Genomic DNA, 14,657 nt, shown 5'->3' on the forward strand with positions numbered 1-14,657 from the left:
CTTACAAGCCCACCTTTCCTATCTTATTTTATTCACACCCTCCACCCTCTACCACCTTTCCTATGTTATTGTATTCCACCCTCTACTCCCACTGCCTTCATTCTGATTTGGATGGAATGCCACCTCAGCACAGATGGCGATGTCGGTCTCTCTGGAGTGCTGACAGAAATGTAAAAACTAATAATAAATGTGAAGGATAATGAATATCCTTCATAACTTTAAGTCAAATAGAGCGTGTAGTAGATAGAAGTGCCTGTAGAATCTAGATGGTTCATCTGTCTGCATTGCATCTCTCTCTGTCTCTCTCTCCCCGTTTCTCTTTAACAAACAAATACACGCACGCGCGCACACACACACACACACACACACACACACACACTATTCTATTGGGGGCTCAAGTAAAAAGGGAGTAAATTGATTCCATAATTCTAATGTGACTGCTCTACCACACGAATTGGCAGGACCAGTAGTCCAGATGGAGAGGTCAACTTGAGAAGAGAAGGGGACCATGCCAAATTATTCATTTTCAGGCATCAGAGAGAACATAGTAGCATTGAGCCATGCATTGGACAATCCAATTTGGAATATTAAACTACTAAAGTATATTTCAACCGGTCAATGCGATGTTATAATTATAAAGGAGAAGCATTTTCAAGATGTCAGTACCAGAGAACACAAATAATGTTGAAGTGCATCATGTCACACCAGATCCATGCGTCAGTCCTGGTGTCACAGAACCCAGAGGAAACACACAGAGGAAAATGAACACCGGTAAATGATTATGATTGGCGCACTCTACTGGAGCCAATCCAAAAAACCTAGTTAATTTAACTCATAGAGTGGACAAATTTGAAACATTTGAAAACTATGAGCTAAATGAACACATGTTACTTTACTGTCTGGGACTATGTTCTTTATCTCCGTGCTCCGTGGACATGTAGGTGAAAATGAAATTATATTGATTAAAACCCTCGGAAGCAGCATGCATGTCAGATCAATTTCCAACCTTGAATCTGGAGTTCAGTCCATGAGAAGTGAGTGAGTCCCAGTAGCGCTTAAGGCTTACTTAAAATAACATTGTAATAAATCTCAGCTCAGCCCTGAGGGTCATATTGGGTGTTTATCATAAGAGACAAACTCTCATAAATCCTTGATTGTGACTCTTGAGACTGTGAGACAGCTAGCCTTCCTTGTATAAGAAGATTATGAAGCAAAAGAATAAGAAATAATAAGAAAACATAATTTGTCAGAGGAGCTTACCAGTAGGCCTGCCATCCTGGTAGGCCAAATCGATACTACAAACCCATAATGGTTATATTGCTTTGTTTCATGCTGTATAAAATAGTTCTCTTGTGAAAAACAATAGGCTACTACAGTACTACTGGGTGTTGAAGTGGATTTCGTTCTTTAATAGAGGGAAGTGTGGTTTCAATTTCTCACATTAAACAACACTGACATCTATCGGTTGTGGCTGAGAACACATGCAGTCACTTTACTTAGTCCTGCCCTTACTGTACACTTTGTGTACAGTAGCTCTGGTCCATAGCATAGGCAGCACAGAGCTAAATCCTGTAATCTGAGTTTCCAGAAGTTTTATTTTTCGCCACTAGGAAATCCTGTGACTCCTGTCCTATAAGCATGTTTAGTAGTAGCCTAGTACTAGTATTAGCCTAATATTAAAAATAAAATCTCAGAATAGTTTGAGAGTTTTTCGCCTCTTGACATTTGTGTTGTTACAAAATTGTTGTCAGAAAACAACAACCTGATCCTGGCTGGCTGGCTGGCTGGTCGGTCTGGTCTTCACTAGGCTAACTACATGCAGACTGCAGAGGTAATATAAATAGGCTATCTGGCGCCATCTGCTGGCGGAACTTAAAAAGAAAACATGCATGCGTTCACGTGAAGGGGAGATGGTTTCTGACGGGAGTCAGAAAATGAACACCGGTAAATGATTATGATTGGCGCACGAGGCTGCCACTTTCGGATCCCCCACAGCACCGTCATCGAATCCAAGACAGAGGATTGGCTAATGGTGCGTGTCTCTCCAGCGGTCCACTGGTCCTGATGCTGCTGTGTGAATGGTGCTCATCCATCCACATCCAGTCTATCCAGATAAGCATCAGCTGGACCGAACCGAGTGTGCATGGAACACAGACAGACGTCTCCAGGCTCCAGCAGCACTGTGCGGTTTATTATAAGGGACTTATAATAATAAACCAGGTAAGGCAGCAGGCTAGTCGTGCTGCTTAACGGAATACCAAAACGCTTCTTTGAGAGGGTAAGTTAGCAAGCCGCTTTCCGCGGTGCATGGTCAGTTAGTTAAGTGGAGGATGGGGGGTTGCTGCTCGCTAATCATTCGCTTACATTTTTAGTTCGTAGTCCGACGGTGTCGCCAAAAAGAACTGACCTACAAGCTAACATTAACAACGCGTCGACGCGCTGTTAGCTTGTAGTTCTTTTTTTCGAAGGGAGTAATTCACGTGATGGACTAGCCTGTTAATTAAGCTCAAGTATATGTTGATGGCAAAAATCCTGCCGACTAGGTTAATCAAGCACAGCAAGCACTTAGCCTATCAAAATGATCAGTAGCCATCTGTAGCCTATAGGTTTGGGCTGCAGTGCACGCCAATCTAAGTTAACCGGTATGATCGCTACGGTTTATCGTGCGGCTGTGATCACAGAAACGTCCACGACAGCTGCTGGGTCGACTGCATTGCGGAGAGAACATGCCTCATAGATAGTCACATATGACATATAAGATGAAATTAATCGGTTCAGTGCTTTTTCTGAGTCTGAGGCGTAATGCAGGGTGTTTTTTGTGGCATATGGTCTACATCATGCCTACAGTGTATATTACTGTAAGATTATTTGACCACATCCTAGTGATTTTTGTAATGTGATTTTCACCTATTATAAGCCTATTATTAATGCTAACATGAAGCCTATACTAGAAGATGTGTTGTCAGTTGCTTTATATTATGTTATGTTATAGCTATAGTCATATTGTTTGATAATATATAGGCTACACAGTACACACATAACATAACAGATGCTATGGGTTTGATGTTTCCCTGCTATCCTTAGCATTTTATAGCACTTATTGTCTCCACCGAAAGGCTTGGGGGAGAGAGTATGTTTTGCACCCTGTCCATCTGTGTATGTCTGTCTGTCCATGTGTCCCCTTCCGTCCGTGTGTACAGTAGGCCTACAGCTAATCTCCGGCCTGTTAACCTGGTTGATGCCAAACTGTGCACACACGTATTCACTCCCTGTATATGCCAACCACGAACCTCTGCCCCAATTTTTCCAGAACGGCCTGTTATAGCGCCACCATATCTTTGATCTTTCATATTCCATTCTGATTGGCTATGATTGACATCTAAAGTTTGACTGGCCTGTTTAGAACCAACTGCCGCAAATAACAGTGTCCGATTGTGGTGAAACTGGGCACACACATTCCCAAAAGGCTGAGGAAGAAATGCCACTTGACATTTTTCAAATCAGCCTCATGGTGAAAAAAACGTCTGCCCTGCATTTTTTCAATCTGCCTTTTATAGCACCAATAGGAGGCAGACTTATTCAGATTTAACCAAATATTACGCAAATTGGTACACATTATCTTTATAGTCATGTGAGACAGGTCTGTGTGATTTTTTTATATTCTCTTGTGGTTGGCCAAGATTAACATCTAAAGAAGTGTGGCGCGTTTTGAACAAAATGCCTCAAATCATGAACATCATGAACATCAATTGCTGTGAAACTTTGCGCACACATTTCCACTGTATGTTGAGGAACAAACACTTCTCTATAAGGAGAAAAATATGTTTAAGAAACTAAGGGGTCTAATTATTATTATTATTATTATTATTATTAAAGTTGTTTGTTGCAGGGTTCATGCCATTTACTCAGATCCCGCACTTTTGTTGGATGACAGGAAAAGTGCAGGATCTTTTGCTGTCATCCAACGCTCTCCCTCTTGCTGGGATAATTCACTGAACATAATTGTGTCCTGTTTCTCTGCTCTTTTCTTTAAGTGGAGTGATGGGAGCATTCAGTCGACAGGAGTTCTTCCAGGAGCTGGCTCAGGGCTGCCTGCTGCCTACAGCCCAGCAGGGCTTGGAGCAGGTATGGCAGCTGCTCCTCATCTGCCTGGTGTGCCGGCTCCTCTGGATGTTGAGTAAGATCCAGTACTTTATACTTCTATTCCACTACATCTTAAAGGCAAATGTTGTACTTTTACACCTCTATAATAATTTTAAAACTTTAGTAACTAGTTACTTGCGTGTAGGCTTGTAGACCTGCTATTTTCTTCTTTTAAAGATTTATTTTTGGACACCAGCGTGGTGGTTTGCTATTTTCAAAGGATCTTTATACTTTTAATTAAAACCTGTGAAATGGGACCCTCTGCATAATGAGTACTTTTACCTTTGGCACTTTCAGTGCATTACTTTGGTACTTTTATCTGAGTGCATTTTTTATATCGAACTTGTAACAGATTTCTACAAAAGGGTATCAATACGTTTACATATAGTAAATAAATGTGTGTTCTTCTTCCATCACTGATTATTTGTCTCTCACCTCAAACAGGCCTCCCGCCTTTCTTGAAACACCTGAGCACCGTGGCGGGGGGCTTCTACGCGCTCTACCTGTTCTTCGAGCTGCACATGATCTGGGTGGTCCTCCTCAGCCTGCTCTGCTACCTCATCCTGTTCCTGTGCCGTCATTCCAGCATCCGCGGCACCTTCCTCTCCATCACCGTCCTCATCTACCTCCTGCTGGGGTGAGAGAGCCCTGGTGTCTGAGTGCCAGTCCACTGTCTGTTTCTCAGCCTGGGCTCGGGGGCCAGGCTCCAAAAAGGTTCAAAGATTGCAGATCTATAAGCTCACAATATGTTGCAATGCGACTTCTTTGTGAGCTTGTGTCGGCTATTTTTGTAGTTTGTCATCAGTAGCCTATGGAGATTAAGTGGTAAAAATGTCTGGGTGTGTGCATGCGTGTGTATGTGGGCCCGGGTTGAGTGGTATCAGCTTTGTCAGGTGTAACAATAAATCAAGGTTGGGATCCACTGGAATAGAGATCAGTTCTCTGTCTGCAGTGTAGGCTATTGATAAATCAAAGCCGTTGTGCTGGATTGTGGTGAAGGCTTTATCCAAACTGAAATAATTGTTTTTGTTTCATTTGTTCAGAGAGCTTCACATGATGGACACGACCACCTGGCACAAAATGAGAGGTAGGCTCAGTTCTGGAGGCACTTAAGCCTAATTCATATACAAAGGTGTTGCTTGCCGAAAATAACAGATTTCAGACAAATAACACCATCGTGCAACAGAGTAACCACTTAAGTCCTATAGTGAGTCACACAACAATGTGATAGATTCGATAGCCAAATTCAAGCTCACAATACGTTGAAGCCATGCTTGTAGATCAGCTATTTTAGGTATTTATTTTATAATGTAACATTTATACCCATTGACATACACAAAATAGGGATGCCAGGTTGAAACTTTAAGATTTACAGCATTGAGTTCTGACCGTACAATGCAATTCTGCTTACCTCAGATTTCCATCTACGCTGATGGATCTATTGTGCAATGTGGTCAATATTCTGAACCCTAATGGGTGTTCTTCCTCCCAGGTTCCCAGATGGTGGTTGCCATGAAAGCCATCTCTCTCGCCTTTGATTTGGACAGAGGTGTGGTGACCAGTGTGCCCTCGCCTGTCGAGTTCATGGGCTACGTTTACTTTGTGGGTACAGTCATCTTTGGTCCTTGGATCAGTTTCAACAGTTACAAAGAGGCATTAGAAGGACGTAAGCTGGTAAGCATCATGTTTTGGGAGACAGAGCAGACCTGGTTGAGAATGATTTAAAACAAATCTATACACATGTGGGTTGGCACCTCTTTTTTTAAATTTATTTCTGTCTTTCCCCCGGGCCAGAGCTTGTCGTGGTTGTGGAAAGTGTCCATTTGCTGGGTGAAGAGCCAGGTCTGTCTGGTTATCTCCAACTGTGTTGCCCCCTACCTGTTCCCATACTTCATACCTATATTTGGAGACAAGCTGCTGCGAAGGTAAATGGATCACAGCAATTCAAAAATCCTGGTTATTATCTATAGCTTTGATTGTTTTCTTGCCTAGCCTGTGTGGCGCTCCTCCTGTGTGAGGCCTAAATGCTCTGACGTACTTCGGTGTCGCTTCCCGAAAATAGCCTTATCTACATGCTCACAATGAGTTGCAGATGCAATATGTTGTGTGTGCTTTACATCAGCTATTCATCCGTTGTACGAGTATAAATCATGCTTAATTGTGGGTGAAATAACTTATAGATATTCAATAGATCTTCATGAAACTGAGATTGATTAGTTAGCTACATCATTAACTTTTGGTAATAATAGGTCAAATAACTAAGGAATTAGAAGAAGAGATGTTAATGTGGCAGGTCTTGCTCCTTCAAGTGGTGTTTGTTTAATTTGTGTTTTGTTGTTTTTCTTCCTATTACAATGCTATATGCCCACAGCAAAAAGAGAAGGAAGATCAGGTTAGTTCATTGATTAAACAACACCTTGCCACACAACATAAGCCACTATTGTGTGTTTGTATTCAGCAAATCATCAAATGGTTGTCCTCGCCACTGCGTGTACATCTCATGTTTCTCATGTTTACCAGCTGTGAATGTGACAAAATGGGAAATGGGAAAAGACAAAATAAAAAGTATTAACAAAAGCTTATGATTAAATAATAGCTACATTTCATCCATTATAACACATTGTTCCTTTTTCTGAAAAGTAATACAAAACAAGGTTTCCGCCCAACAGTGATGATTTCTATGAAAAAGTGTGTGTAACTGGTGAGATCTAACTCAAACTCCTTTCTCTTCTGTACATTTGCTTCTCAGAGGTTCTATTGCCAGGTATGTTTGACAAAAGTCAACTCTAACATTTCACAGTGGTGTATATGCTATTAATTCAGTTGTGTTTCTGCTGAGTTTTAAATTTTGTGCATTATTTCTATATCTGCAGGTGGCTGTTGTCTTATGAGAATGCAGTCTCTTTCCACTTCAGTAACTACTTTGTCGGTTACTTGAGTGAGACGACCACCACTCTGGCTGGGGCCGGCTTCACGGAAGAGAAAGAAAACCTCAAATGGTCAGAATGGGATTTAAATGCTGCAACAAAGAAAAGTGAATTTAATTTTCCACTAACCCTTCATAACACCTCTCTTTTGTATTCCAGGGATATGACTGTAGCCAAACCTCTGAATATCGAGTTCCCCAGGTCGATGGTGGAGGTGGTGACCTCCTGGAATGTACCCATGTCTCGCTTTCTCCACACCTGTGAGTTGGGAGAGTTGAAGGGCAAAGTTGCTGATTTTTAATGATGAATCCTGTCGTTCTACTGTGACGGAGGACTAGGGCTGCAACTATTGATATTCTTAGCGATGGAATATAAGTGATTAAATCGATTACTTCCATTAAGTGTTGCAGCCATATGAAAATCTGACATAATGCTTTCTTATGCTGTCCTCTAAAATGCCATGCATGGGAAGTCTCTGTCACCTACTGTATATAAGATGACAAATTGAAATGTGTCATCTTATGTAGACTAGAGATATCTTTCACACACATTTCATACAATAGAGTGATATTGTTCAAGTTAGAAATCAGTGACTCTTCATCTTTTAATTGTAATGCTATGTGGAGTGTTTTGCATTCTTCTTCCACTATGAAGGAAATTACAATTTACTCTTTAAATAGACAAGGCGAAGCAAACCAGAATTGTCTCCTTTCACAGATGTTTTCAAGAGCGCCCTCAAATTCGGCACCTTCTCGGCTATCCTTGTGACCTACACAGCCAGCGCGTTGCTACACGTAAGCTTCATGTCTAAACAGACACCATTGCTCCAGTCCTTGTGTGTTCTATAATATTGTAGTGCTACTTGGTACACGTGTACAGTACTGTATGTGCACTACTTACACCACCAAATTAAAATGTGCTTTAATTATTGCGGCTATTCTGTGTGTGTTTTGCGTTGGGTAGGGTTTGAGTTTCCATCTGGGAGCGGTGCTGCTGTCTCTTGGGTTCATCACGTACGTTGAGCATGGTAAGTGTCTGTTTAATGTCCACTCCATTCCAAACAGTATTGTTGAGACCAAAGGTCGCAGTTTACTATGAAAACCTGCCAAACCTGTCCGTCTGCACATCAGTGAGCTGGATGCAATCCTCCCTGGAGGGGGGAGAACAGATGGTGGAGGTGAACAGAACACTGCCCCCCTCCCCCCTCCTAGTGAGCTGTGGCGTTCCACAAGGAAGCATACAGGACTTTACTGTTCCTAATAAAATATGTAAACGACATGACATCAGCTTGTGACTGCAACTTGTTCCTGTTCGCAGATGACTCAGCCCTGCTGGTCTTGGACAGGAACAAACTGCAGGTTGAAAAGGCCCTCAGCTCTGAACTCTGTAGAATCTGTACCTGGCTTGCTGATAACAAACTATCTTTACACCTGGGAAAAACGGAATCCATTCTCTTTGGATCAAATAGTAATCTCAATTCTCAACAAGGCAGATGGCTTCTTGGTTATAGAGTGAGTGACAATATTATCACACGAAAATATGAAATTACCTATAGGTTTACATCCTGGAGGCAAATCTTTCCGGTGATAAAATGGCCACCAACGTAATCAAAAAAGTCAACCAAAGAACAAGAATCAAGATTCCTACAAGATTCCTAATTTTGCTCCTATGCCACCAAAATGTGGGACGCCCTACCAACAGTCAATAAGACATGCGAATCTGGCCAATGAACCCTGGCCATACCGGTTTTTCATTGTTAATGTTTTTAATCAAAGTTGATCCCATGCTAAAGCGACAGCACTCGCCCAGCAGTCTGCCGTCACCATGCATGCACTCGCCGATCTGCCCCGGCAGCGCCACCTCCACACTCTCACGGAGGAGACTGCCGACGAGCCGCGCCGCCGTCTGGCCAGGGAACACCAGCAACTCTACATCTGACCTCACTGACACCAGATTAATAGTTTAACTCCTGCTTCTCGACTGTGCCGTATTAAGAAGCTCTGTTGTTTCAGCACGACCTCACCCTTTAGGCCAACTTACTGGTTAAATATTTCATTTTATGGATGTAAAATAAATGATTTGTGTAGCTTTATTTTAAGGCTCTTCTGCAATGGTGTACTCTGTTTTTCAGTATTCCGAAAGAGGCTTGCAGCCATATTTGATGCATGTGTACTGTCAAAGAATTGCCAACCAAACTGCACACACCGGAACAAAAAGGTAATGTGTGTTGGTCTCTTCTCTTCTATTTCCTTTTGTTTTCTTTAAGATTCTATTGTCTTGACTTTCATTCATTAGCAGTGATCTTTGAAGTTGTCTGTCTGAATATATGGAGAATATATTATCAAATCATCTTGCCTTCAAATTTCTACTACCAGACTGTCAATCACAGGAAGAAAAAACTCTAATTGTCTATCGGCGCAATAGAAAGATGAATAGATTGTTTATTTGCACTTGAAAAGCAGTGGGGAGGAGAAAATAATTATTATTATTCTAAAAGAAAGCAGTAAACCATACGTACTGCTGAGTTGATCTTAACTATTTTTCCCCCACCTGCAAATATGAACAGGCTTTGGGTTGTATTCATCCTGCTGTACATAATTACCTGTTTCTGCAGACACTGTGGGTGTACGTGATAAATACAGTGTTCAGCGCCTTGGCAATCCTCCACCTGACGTACCTGGGCTCTGTGTTCACTTCCAGCGTTGACTATATTGACGAGGATGAGGTGAGTTCGCCACACATCTGTAAGATTATGTTGTTACCGTTGCCGGTTTTATTATATACATTTTAAATAAATGTAAAGTATTAACAAGAGCTTGTGAATAAATAACTACATTGGATCGATTGGAACACAGGTTCTTTCATCTGGAGGTCTCTACCCTACAGTGACGATATGAGTCTATATTTATATACGGTGGCATGGCACTCACATCCAGTAGGACACTTGACAGTACAGTATGTGACATGGTAACGACCTGTGACAGAATGTAACCTCAGCCTGGATATTTTTAGGGCCTGCTATAGACTGAAGAGTTCTGCAATTGAGCTGGTTTTCCAAGCATACATAAATTATTATTATTACTGTATGTTGTCGCTGTCGGGTAGGAAAGCTTGTATGTTCAAAACTGTTACTTTTCAGAAACTGGAGAAAAATAACCTGTGTTAAGTCCAGTGTAAGGTCTTGTTAATACTTTTCAATACTTTTCAATTTCAGACTTCAGACTTTTTTTTTTTTAGAAAATAGCAGATCTACAAACTCAACGCACCGTGTCAAGCTTGTAGGCATTTTGTGACATTTGTATAATGTAGCAGGGCATTAATTTAGTATCTTGGCAACAGTCAAAGGTTGATAATGATTAATTTACAAAAAATGAAACAGTTGAAGCGTGGAGATACAACAGCAACGACATAATACGCATATATCTCCCCCGACAGGACGATGTAACGCATCACACCATTCAGAAGTGGTCAGAGCTCAGCTGGACGAGCCACTGGCTCACGTTTGGAAGCTGGGTATTGTATCGTCTGATCCTCTAGTTTCTGAGAGACCGAGAGAAAAGCGAATGAAGCAATAATGAAGAGATACTGTATTTGAGACTGGCTCTCCACACCTGCACTGTGACCTTATACCAAGAGACTGGAGCCACCCTACATAGTATACGCCACAGTAAAGCAACACCTCTATACAAACATGCAGCGCTCAGGATAATCATATTCTATCTACAGTATTAATATAACAACAACCCACTGGGGACTATTTTTGATACATTTGAAATAATTGCCTCCCCATTACATCCTTTGATCTGTGACGTCAACGCGCCGAGTTGTCAGCACCAGAAGGATGTCTCACTGCGAGTCGCAATCAGTAGCTAACAGCATGGTGGCCATCAGGCACTCTGTCATGCCCTCAAGTACGGTTGTCATTCACCACTTAAACCATATACAAATTCTGGTGAGTTTAAGTTTTTTAACCACTTAAGGGGTCTATACTAGGCTATACTATACTGCTTTTTCTTCCAAAATCCCTATTTGCCAAAAATAGCCGATCTGCAAGCTCACAAGGTGTCGTGAGGCGAATGTTCGCCTCAGAATAGGGATGCTATAGGTTCAAGTGGTTAATTTGACTCAAGTGTCAGTTGTGCATTTAGCTCACATCGTGAGCATGGATAAGGAATACAAACACTTTACTTTGGAGTGAAACTAGCACAGTGTACGGATATTGAGGCGGAAATGTTATAGATTTTAATTGTAATTTTAAGAAATTAATATAAATGTATAACTATTTATAAATTTTAAATGCTAATGATGGTGTTTTACTTTGGAATGGTTGGTGGTATGTTCTTCGGTCATCCTAAAATTGTATTTTGTTTAGAGATGTTATTTGAGCTTTTGAAATACTGAAACACACTTTACAAATACAAGTTTATAATCAGAATATTTCATGCATTGTTATAGAGTAGATATATTTAAGCCATACTTCCGGTTTAGCAAATTCAAGATACCATTCCATGTGATTTTGAACCTGAACGATTCAGCATTGTGTTTGGACGATTATACTGATATTGCTTTGAATAATGATACTTTTATGTAATTCACCAATACGAGAAAAATGATACAAGCTAAAAGACACTGAATACACCTTGTATGTGAGATGTTTTGTTTTTATACTTGTGCTGCATAGAACATGTAGCATTGATCTTAAAATACATGAAATGTAGTAATCTAGATTACTGTACCCATTTGAAATGATTTAATCATGCTTCCTGTAAATGTGTAGCTGTTGAGAGTGATCCATTTTTTATAAATTTTTTACCTGAAAATTGAATTGGCACCTTCATTTAATTTAAGGTGGTAACCATCAGTCCGATATCAGGTGCAAGAACACAGATCATATAGTACATACTGGACTGCTGTAAGAAATACTTGTTTATTGCAATTGTTATTTATTTACAACAAGAACGTTATGAATTGTTTGACAGTCAATCGTGTCATCATTGTCATGGAAGTTAAAGAGTTCAAGGGAGAAAAGGGTTAAGTCAAAGAAAAGGGGTGAATAAGAAGTGACAGTGTTCAGTTTGGCCTTGTTTGTTTGACCTCGCATCCGTTGCGGGCCATCCGACAAGCCGAGCAGAGGGGAGGGGAGGGGACAGGGAAAGGGAATGGGGGAGTGGATGCAGAACAGGTTCTCTCTGCCTCTGTGTGAGAGGGTAGCAGATGTTTCTTTATAGTCCATTTACTGAGGCTGTCGCTTGCCAAAAAGAATTACCATAGCTTGTTGACCAAGCCAGTGGTTCTCAAAGTGGGGTCCCCAGCTAAAATATTCATTGGTAGGAAGTTAGGAACCAAATTAGTGTGTACAAATATTTATTGGGAGTCTGTGGTCTATGCATACTAAACTGGGGATGTAGGGCCTACTTGAAATTAAAAAAAAAAAAAAAAAAAAACCCATTGAGAACCAGTTTTTTAGGCAAGCAACACTGTCATAGTACGGAGTATAAATGTGACTCCAGACCTCTCCACAGGCCCATGCAGGGGAGGTGTGTGGTGAGAAGAGTTGTTGCACTCAGCCCTGCCTGCCCCGAGGGCCCCCGTGCTTGTTGCGGCGGCAGGAACCCAGCAGCGTCTCCAAAGCCATCTTCACGAACGCCTGGAAGTTATTGCTTCTCTCCCTTCGGCTGTCCTGCTAGGGGATGGAAACACACAGATATATTCACAGGAGGGGACACACAGCAAAGCACAGCAATTCTTCTCTTTGTGATTCTCCTCGCAGAGATACACATAAATAAATCTTTTGATGTTTTATGGGTTTTTATGATTATACAGATTTAGTTGTGCCTCTAAAAATGCTTACCTCCTTGCTTTTTGTTGTCATCTCCTTTCTGATCAACTTTCTTCGGCTGCTGCTCTCTGCTCTCCTTAGGACTCTGAGGTTGCTGAGGAAATAGAATGACAATAATTATTATTTTTAATCCTATTATTCACAGGTTGAGAGAAACCATATTATGTAGATGGCTTTGGCATGGTGGAGAAACCAATTTTCGTACCTTGGCAGCTGCTGACTTCTTGTCCTGTTTATTACCTGTAAATTAAGAATACAGATTTATCACATTGAAACAAATTGCATCTTAAATTAATGCATTTCTTTAATAAAATGTAATTGCCTCTTTTTTATTTAGGTTCAAGTGACAGCCTTTGAGGTTATTTATGGAAATATTTCATTTCATTTATATGAAGTCTTAACTCGAAGAAAACAAATCCTATAGCCATATATGTTCCATAGTCCATACCTGTAGGACCTACAGTAACAGAGACACTGAAATTAACATTTAACACATTTATTTTTATTTATTTTTACCTTTTGTTCCTGGCATTTTGGCTGTGCTTCTAAGTCAGTGCTTCCTTTGAAAATGCAGTGCTTAATGTGGTGTTCAACCCGTACATTTATGGCCCTGGCTTGTGAATGGACGTGTCACCAGGGCCCCTTCGGGAAAGCGTCACCGAAAAGAAAAGAGCCCCGTCAGCTGCAGCCACTGGGCTGCTGAGCCACGCGAAACCACCTGGCCTTTATAATCCCACCATTGTAGAGCCACTAGAACGCAGCATTGTCCATTGTTCACCACACAAGAAAACATTGTCATCAGGTTATTCATTAATCCTCCTGAGTGTTAATATACCGGTAACTGACTTTACTCTTGCGGTTGTTCTCAAAGTGGGGCCCAGCCGCCCAGGGACCCCCCAGGGGTCCTCCAAGAGGTTCTAAGGGGTCCCCAGAATGAGTCCATCACAATCAGTTTACCCCACTTTAACCCTATTTTTCATTTAGCAAATGATTGATGAAGAAGGTCTATGACCAAAACCTTGATATATAAAAATAATAAAATAGATGATGCCGTTTTGACTTCTGAGTGTGCACCTGGAGACTTCCTTTTATTTAATATTTTGCCAACTCAAAATAATAGCCGAACTACAAGCTGACATGTCATGATGCCACACTTATTTTCCACAAAGAAATTCAGAAGAGCAACAATCTGAATAATTTAGAAACACGTCTTTTCAGATGTGACTAAATCCTTTTGGGGGTCCTTGACATGAAGGGTCCATTAACATGAGGGTCCATTTGGTGCACACCGATTAACAAATTGATTGATTAATTAATTAACTAATATTAACAGTGCATTTGTCTTTAATGTATGTGTTGATAACAGTAGACTATGTTTTGTTGAAAAAACAGGCCATCCTGGACCTATAGTGTAAGAATTTGTGTGTGCAGTGCACGCTCATGTGTAGGCCTACAGCGGTAACTTATAGAAACGTGATGGGAAAAATATTGATTGCCGATTGATTGATTGATTTATTGAAGTATTTATTAACAGTTTTCAGAATTTGTTTGTTTGTTTATTTTCACATACAAAAATATTTCCGAAATGATACACAAGGTCCATAAAAATGTGAAGGAGAAAAACCCTCCAGGGCAGGGATATTCAATTGGCGGCCCGCGGGCCACATGTGGCCCGCGGAGCGCCTCCTTGTGGCCCCTGGAAGAATTTTGAAAAAAAAAAAAAAAAAAAAAATCTTTTTTTTTTTTTT

The 14,657-nt window shown here is 40.9% G+C and overlaps 1 protein-coding gene across 1 annotated transcript; it reads left to right on the plus strand.

The window, feature by feature from the left end:
• The first annotated feature begins 2,215 nt into the window (after positions 1 to 2,215).
• LOC308315210 (protein-serine O-palmitoleoyltransferase porcupine-like) lies at positions 2,216 to 11,512 on the plus strand. Its single transcript, XM_080763078.1, has 15 exons — positions 2,216 to 2,278; positions 4,035 to 4,177; positions 4,588 to 4,780; positions 5,187 to 5,230; positions 5,636 to 5,817; positions 5,938 to 6,068; positions 6,515 to 6,535; positions 6,893 to 6,907; positions 7,017 to 7,142; positions 7,230 to 7,330; positions 7,788 to 7,864; positions 8,034 to 8,097; positions 9,202 to 9,287; positions 9,685 to 9,795; positions 10,506 to 11,512. Exons 2-15 carry the CDS (start codon positions 4,042 to 4,044, stop codon positions 10,605 to 10,607), a joined length of 1,389 nt encoding a protein of 462 aa, XP_080619204.1. The 5' UTR covers positions 2,216 to 2,278; positions 4,035 to 4,041; the 3' UTR covers positions 10,608 to 11,512.
• Positions 11,513 to 14,657: the final 3,145 nt, after the last annotated feature.

This window comes from Protomyctophum bolini (assembly GCF_963924005.1).
Source record: "Protomyctophum bolini genome assembly, chromosome: 5".
Taxonomy (NCBI): Eukaryota; Metazoa; Chordata; class Actinopteri; order Myctophiformes; family Myctophidae; genus Protomyctophum; species Protomyctophum bolini.

Coding starts and splice junctions, on each gene's coding strand:
- LOC308315210 (XM_080763078.1), top strand. CDS start 4,042: ATGGGAGCATTCAGTCGACAGGAGTTCTTCCAGGAGCTGGCTCAGGGC. Junction 6,069..6,514: donor GGAGACAAGCTGCTGCGAAG/GTAAATGGATCA, acceptor ATATGCCCACAG/CAAAAAGAGAAGGAAGATCA. Junction 7,143..7,229: donor GAGAAAGAAAACCTCAAATG/GTCAGAATGGGA, acceptor TTTGTATTCCAG/GGATATGACTGTAGCCAAAC.